The sequence below is a fragment of the Coccinella septempunctata genome, chromosome 1 (genome assembly GCF_907165205.1).
Source record: "Coccinella septempunctata chromosome 1, icCocSept1.1, whole genome shotgun sequence".
Lineage (NCBI taxonomy): Eukaryota > Metazoa > Arthropoda > Insecta > Coleoptera > Coccinellidae > Coccinella > Coccinella septempunctata.
Window position 1 is genome coordinate 35,799,597 of NC_058189.1, and position 7,823 is coordinate 35,807,419.

Here is a 7,823-nt window from a genome sequence, read left to right on the forward strand (position 1 = left end):
TATTCAAGTTGTTTTAAAGTGGACTGTATATTACTTGATGAGTTATTTGGGCTCCTCCGCCACATAAGATTGTGAATGAACAATAAATTGTTATTAACAATGCGAATAAGACTTGAATTATCTGAGAGGAATTTCAGCTAGGAACAACAAAAGAAATAAAGGAAAGTTCGGAAAAAAGGAAGAAGGACTCACCGTGGTTTCCTTGCCTTCTCTTCACCCCAATTTCTAGCCTTGTGATATCTCCAACTCCACTGTCACCTTCACCTTTAACTAGCGATGAGTCTTTTTTCTCTCAGCTATGCACCAACTTATTAACTAATTTAATCAAAACGTTTATGCGGAAAAGCGAATTTTTCAACCCTTTTAAATTGCGGTAAGACCGGGAACGTGCGACATCGATGCGGAAAACCAAGTGATTGGAAAATCTGGAGGGGATGGAAACGTGAAAGGAATTAAGATGGGATTTCAATATGTGAAAATTCCTCTCAAATTATCATCTGACATCAATCTACCGGGTCAGTCCGAAAATGCACCAACCGCATGAATAAAGAAATCCGCATTTCGACTCAATATCGAACATACCCCCCACCCAAAATAGTTATTTTGTAAAGAAAAGAAAAAAAAAATTAGTTCAATTCTTAGAGTTCGTCCTTGGCAAGGATCAAAATAATGAAAAAAAAAGAAAAAAAATGATGGCAAGAACCAGGATCCCGACATCCGAGAACTTTATAGAAAAGGGTTAAATTCAAAATCGCCCAATACTGAAGACAAAAAACTAAATTCAATGGGGGATTATGACTCAACCCTTTTCCTGAAATTATAAACTAATTAGCCAAAAAAAAAAAATATTTCTAGATATTTGCCGGGAGTAAAATAACCTTATTAGTCGGTCTGGTGACCGTACCTTTACTAGAACGAATTTTTAGCACTCGTGGAATGTTATCCCTGCCCAAAATTAGCTCCTGAATGATACCTATTGGCCATTCAGCTGGTGGATGACCAGGCTCAAACCAAAGCACGACATCGCCCACTTTCAACGGGGGAGATGGGGTTGTCCATTTTTTGCGCTTAAGATTTTCCTCGACGCACTCTGGACCCCATCGTTTCCAAAATCCCTGAACGATCCGCTGCGTTAGTTGCCACCTATCCAAGAGGTTCATCGGCACCTCTGTTAAATCTACTTCTGGGCGAGACAGAAGTTCCGTACCAATTAAAAAATGCCCCGGAGTGAGCGTTTGAATGTCATTAGGTGAACTAGAAAGCACTCCGAGAGGGCGAGAATTCAAAATTGCTTCAACGCGAGTACAAACTGTTTGAAACTCTTCCAGCGTAAGAATCTGAGAACCAATCAATCGCTTCAGGTGATGCTTCACCGATTTTATTCCGGCCTCCCATATGCCACCGAAGTTCGGAGCGTAAGGTGGATTGAAGACCCATCGTATTGCTCTGGGCGCTAAATGATTTTTTATTTCCTCATTTCCCGATTGAAGAAACTGCGTCAGCTCTGAAATCTCTCGTGCTGCGCCACGGAAGTTTCGTCCCTGGTCAGAATAGATACATGAAGGGATACCCCTACGAGCGATAAATCGGTCAAATGCAGCTAAAAAGGCGGCCGTGGACAAACTTACCACCACCTCAACGTGAACTGCGCGCGTGGCGAAGCAAACAAACAAAACTATGTATGTTTTTTCCGTTTTAGCATTTCTTCTGGTGGTATATTTCGTAAGAAAAGGACCACCCACATCCACCCCACATTGCGTGAAACATCTTGAAGGTGTAACACGCGATGAGGGAAGATCAGCCATTGGGGGTTGTAACGGAGCCGCTTGAAACCTATAACATGGCAAGCAGTGAAAAATCCTATTACGAATGAGACTTCTCGCCGAAGGAATGTAATATTCTCGCTGTAAGAGAGACTGAACCAACTTTGGACCACCATGACCGGAAAAAAGGTGATAGTGATCGCATAATAGCCTAGCCAAATGAGAGTCCCGAGGAACAAAGTACGGATGCCTCGTGTGATAGGGAAGACTTGCTCTATCTAACCTGCCCCCCACCAGCAAAAAACCCGAGGAATCCAAAAACGGGGAGAGTGCACGTAATTTCGGTGAACATAATTTTCCCGCCTTTAAAGAAATAATTTCGGCGCCCAAGTAATAATCCTGAGTGATGTAAATGAAAAACTTCAAACTATTTTGATACTCTGATGCCGAAATACTTCCCGTCATTTCAAAAGAGGAATGTGACTTGGAAACTCTGGTTTTCAACTTATGCAAGAACCGATATATATAAGAAAACACTCTCTGCGCACGTAATAACGAAGAAAAACGTTCCAAAAAGGTTAACATATAATTCTTCTCGACTGTGGTCACATACGAAACTGGAGGTATAACCTTCGTTTCCGGGAGATCATTATCTACAATAGTGGTCCCTTTAGGCCACGAACTAACCGGAGTTACCAGGAAAGGTGGCCCGGTCCACCAAGTCTGGTTATTTAAAAACTGAGATGGTTTTAGTCCACGACTAGCAGAGTCAGCGGCATTGAGTTCTCCAGGAATGTGTTTCCAAACCGCATTAGGGCATGCTTCGGAAATTTGTACAACTCTATTCGACACGAATGTCTTTAACTTATAAGGAGGAGTTTTAATCCACGCGAGGGTGTTCGTTGAATCCGAAAAACAAATTATTTCCAAATTTGGAAGAGTCAGAGGGAGCGGGTGTAGCAAGCGAATAAGTTTAGTAAGTAAGACAGCAGATCCCAACTCGAGACGATTTATCGTCCAACCCTTGAGTGGGGCAACCTTAGTTTTCGAGCGTAGTAAGTTGCAAACAATGCCGTGTTCAGTCTCCACACGCAGGTATACAACTGCCGCCATGCCTAATATACTAGCATCGCAAAAACCGATGATTTGTACCTTAGACGGGGTACTCGGAACTACGCACCGAGGAATAGAAACATTTTCTAACATCTTGAACTCCTTCTCAAGAGGGGTCCATAGCTCAAGTACATCAGAAGGTAACAGTTCATCCCAGTCCGCCTTAATCAGCCAAAGTCTTTGAAGAATCACCTTCATAGCGAAGGTTACCGGAGATAAATACCCATTGTAATCATACACCCGAGCAACACGTGATAAAATGCCGCGTTTAGTAAGAGTTGTCGGGTTATCATCCACCTTGAAGCGAAATTCATCTTGTATAGGATCCCATATTAAACCCAATACTTTAATTGAAGAAGTACCGATAACAGACAGATCTTTCGATTCCATCGCGCAATCATTGCATACTGAAGGACATGAACTTGCCCATTTTCCTAGTTCAAAACCGCCCAACCGGAGTAGAGCCACCAAATCCTGACACAATTCGTTAGCCTCGGTTGTACTGAAAGCACCGAAGAGAATATCATCCATAAATCGACTGGATTCCAGTATCTGTGCCGCTCGCGGAAATTTCGCACCTTCATCTAATATGAGTTGTTTGACAGTTCGTTGAGCTAAAAACGGACTACTCGATATGCCAAATGTCACCGTGCGTAATTCCCATTCCATGATCGGATCGTCGAAAGAAAACCGCCAGAAAATGTGTTGGTACTCGCAATCTTCCGGGTGGAGCCAGATGGCTCGATACATTTGTTTAATATCGCACGTTACAGCGATAGGAAAAAGCCGAAATTGAGTAACTATTTGACCAATGTCGCTCTGTAATTTTGGACCGGTACACAAGGTTTCATTCAAACTGACCCCTAATGAAGTTTTTTCCGCTGGAGAAAATACCACCCTTAATTTAGATTTTTCGGTCGATGACTTCAGAACCCCGTGATGTGTCATTACATAGTCGGATTTTCGAGGAGCTGGAACCATATGTCCCTGTTCTACATAGTCACTCAAATTTTCCTTATATAACTTATAATATTCCGGATCGCGTTTGAACCTACATTCCAGTTTATGAAACCGCGCCAGTGATCGCTGCCGATTTGAGCCTAAAACAGGACGAGAACGATTTTTGAAGGGAAGTCTGGTGATGTACCGCCCCTTTAAATCTCGTGAGACCGTAGAGCAGAAATATTCTTCGCAAAAATTATCCTCCGGTGACTGACCCACCCCCGGAATCGAAACATCTTCAGATTCCCAAAACATTTTTAAGGTGTTATTTAGTGACTCTTCCTCCGAAATTGTAAATAGTGAACTGGCAATTTGAGAAACCGTCGATGGTACACTCCCCATTACTACCCATCCCAATCGCGTAGAAATAGCAGATGGATTCCCTATTATATGTTGCGGTTCGTCCGTCAATACATCCAAGTATGATTGAACCCCTAGTAGAATATCAACCGACGCAGGGCGATAAAATTCAGGATCGGCGAGTGGTAGATCTGAGAAGTTTTCTTTTATTGTAGGGGGGAGATTTCCTGTCGGCAGGTTCGAAGTTATTTCATCCACAATAGCCGCTTCGAAACAAACTAGTTGTTCTTCATTGAACACTGACGTCAATGAGCAAGAAATCAAACCGCGAACTGAAGAGAGCTGATTATTACCCACCCCAGAAATCTGAAGTTTACACTTCCTTTTCGGAACACCGAGCCGTAATGCAAAGTTCGATGTGACCAAATTCATCTGACTACCAGAATCCAACACCAACCTACAAGTTTGCCATAACCCGTTTATATCTCGAACTCTAGCGCGCGCCGTTCCCAGAAGACAAGTGGTATCCACCGCCGAACATGAACAAGTGTTTACAATTTTTGAACCCTTTGACGTGGAAGGCATATCAATTTTTTGAACCGCAGGAGTAGAATCAACCGATGTTTTACCTCGCGAACTATTATCGGAAACTGTAGCTCCCTCGATATTCGACCGCTGAAAACATATCAAAGTATTGTGCTTCCTACTTCCGCATTTGCGACAGCAATTCTTAGAATTACAGTTAGCGATCGAATGACGACCAAGGCATGAATAACATCTTCTATGTAATTGTATGAATCTTTTACGTTTTTCAACCGAAGAATGCAAAAATTCCGGACATTGGGCGAACTTATGTGGACCCTCACAACATGGACACACTGAATCCTTTTGATCATTTGAGGTGAAAATAGATTCTTCACGTGTGGTAACCAAAACCTTTTTATTATTAATAGCCACTGAAGAGTGACCTTGAATTTTGGGCTTGAGTGTATCTGAACTCAAGTCATTAACAGCGCACCGATCTCTGAGAAACTTAATAAGTTCAGTGAATTTAGGAAAATCTGTATTCAAAAATTTTGTTTCAAAATCTCGACGGGTATGCGGATCGAGAAGTCTCAAGCTCCAGAACAATAGTGTGAATTGTCCCAAATCCGGGATTTCCAGTTTATTCAAACAGTTAACATTAGCCTGTAAAGTGTCACAAAACACTTTCAATGAATTTGGATTGACCGATTTTATAGGTTGCAATGAAAATATTTGATTTAAGTAATGCGACGCTACAACTCTAACATTTGAGAATTCATTTTTAAGGAGATCATAAACAGTCTCGTAGTTATTCGGATCAAAAACCACTGTTTGTGCAAGAGCCAGGGCTCTTCCATCTAAATAAGAAAGCAAAAAAGCAAATTTTTCTATGTCAGACAATTCCTGGTTGGTATGAATTACCTTATCATAAAGTGCAATAAATCCCGGAAAACTTTCGAGTTCACCGTTGAACCGTGGTAACTGAATTTGTGGCATATAGTTTGGTAAGGATTTAGTCGACTTGGAAGTCTTTTCTTTCCCTTCAACGCCTTGAAAAGTCGATTTGTGAGCTGCTCTAACTTCTACTATTTTATAAAATAAATCATCGAACGCTTTCGATAAACTACTGGTATCCTTTCTTAAATTCCGGTGACGTGCACCGATCGCATCTAATTGCGAAAGATAATTCTCATATTCCTCAGCGATTTGTTCAATCTTCTCAGAGCGAATCATAAAGGAATTAAGAGTGGAAGGAAGTTTCCCAATTAAATCGTACATTTGCTGTACCCTCGTCCAGATTCTATCTAAACGTCCTTTCACCTGTGAAAAAGCACGAACATCTTCGGCGCTGGGTGCCGGAACCCTGGCCTCTGCCTCATCATCCGTATTTCCCATTTTTAATAATGAAAATATTTCAAGGAATCTAATGTGTTTGTGCACCTACAATTCCGGCCCCGGTTAAAAATGAAATAAAACCGATATAATGCGTCGATCGCTACGTCGCACCTGCGCGCACCCCGAGCGATAAGAAACAAGACAGGCTTATCTTAGGCCGCCATGTTACCCCTGAAAAAATTAAATTTTCCTTTTTCAAGACCCCTGAATTCTAAAATCCGGCTACCGAATGGACCAATTATGTAACGGATCAATCCAAACTTCTTTATTCAAGTTGTTTTAAAGTGGACTGTATATTACTTGATGAGTTATTTGGGCTCCTCCGCCACATAAGATTGTGAATGAACAATAAATTGTTATTAACAATGCGAATAAGACTTGAATTATCTGAGAGGAATTTCAGCTAGGAACAACAAAAGAAATAAAGGAAAGTTCGGAAAAAAGGAAGAAGGACTCACCGTGGTTTCCTTGCCTTTTCTTCACCCCAATTTCTAGCCTTGTGATATCTCCAACTCCACTGTCACCTTCACCTTTAACTAGCGATGAGTCTTTTTTCTCTCAGCTATGCACCAACTTATTAACTAATTTAATCAAAACGTTTATGCGGAAAAGCGAATTTTTCAACCCTTTTAAATTGCGGTAAGACCGGGAACGTGCGACATCGATGCGGAAAACCAAGTGATTGGAAAATCTGGAGGGGATGGAAACGTGAAAGGAATTAAGATGGGATTTCAATATGTGAAAATTCCTCTCAAATTATCATCTGACATCAATCTACCGGGTCAGTCCGAAAATGCACCAACCGCATGAATAAAGAAATCCGCATTTCGACTCAATATCGAACAATCGGTATCGGCCGATGTATCGTATCGGCAAGAAAAGTGATATCGTTCTATCACTGGTATTTATGAATTTCATTCTAAAAGATTTCTGTATTTTCCATTTCAGAATAAAATTGTGTTTGGTCTGGGAAAAAAAAATTCTCCAGATAATGTCGAAGCTACAAACTTGCTTCTGGAACTCAGAGGTTCAGAAAAATATATGAAGTTATTTTCTGATAAGAAAAAATATAAAGCAGAAGCTCTGGAATAAAATAGGTGAGGAAATTGATGTTTTTATTTGTGAATTAATGAAGGGGAGAAATGCCGCCGAAAATTTGCTAATCTGAACAAGAAATATTCGAATTATTTACAAAATTCAAGAAAAACTGGTGCTGCTGCTGTTGAAAAATCACAGCATTTTGACAAACTCCATGACATATTACATCATAAACATAAAATTGCTCTTCCTCTTATAATTGATTCCTTGGAGTAGAATTTAGAGGTACAGAGCAATGAAGGTATGCCAATGGAGAGCGTTGAAGCTACAATAAGACAAGAAGAAAAAAATCAGGAAGTAGATGATGAAAATCTGCCTATTGCAGATCCTTCCAATAATAGATTTTCACTTAATAAAAAAATAAAAAACCAAAAACTGCTTCTTATCAATTATTAGAAGAAATGATTAAAAACCAAGAAAGACATAATCAATTACAGCTTGAGATTATGCAAAGTATGTTGGCAGAAACAAGAAAACAAAATAGCCAAATGATTAAAACAATAAATAATTTACTACGTCCTACCACAACAAAAAGACGACGAAATTGAGCTCTCTCTCAAATCTGTGATTCATAGAAAAAATTTTGTTTTAGTTAACATTATTATGAGGTTTGAATTTAAGAGTTGT

General features: G+C 40.3%; 1 protein-coding gene across 1 annotated transcript; it reads right to left on the reverse strand.

Moving 5' to 3' along the window:
- Positions 1-851: 851 nt before the first annotated feature.
- Positions 852-6,098, reverse strand: LOC123306318. The gene has a single exon (XM_044888283.1). It carries the CDS (start codon positions 6,096-6,098, stop codon positions 852-854), a length of 5,247 nt encoding a protein of 1,748 aa, XP_044744218.1.
- Positions 6,099-7,823: the final 1,725 nt, after the last annotated feature.

Bases quoted from the DNA above. Each gene is read 5' to 3' on its own strand.
- LOC123306318 (XM_044888283.1), bottom strand. From the start codon at position 6,098: ATGGGAAATACGGATGATGAGGCAGAGGCCAGGGTTCCGGCACCCAGC.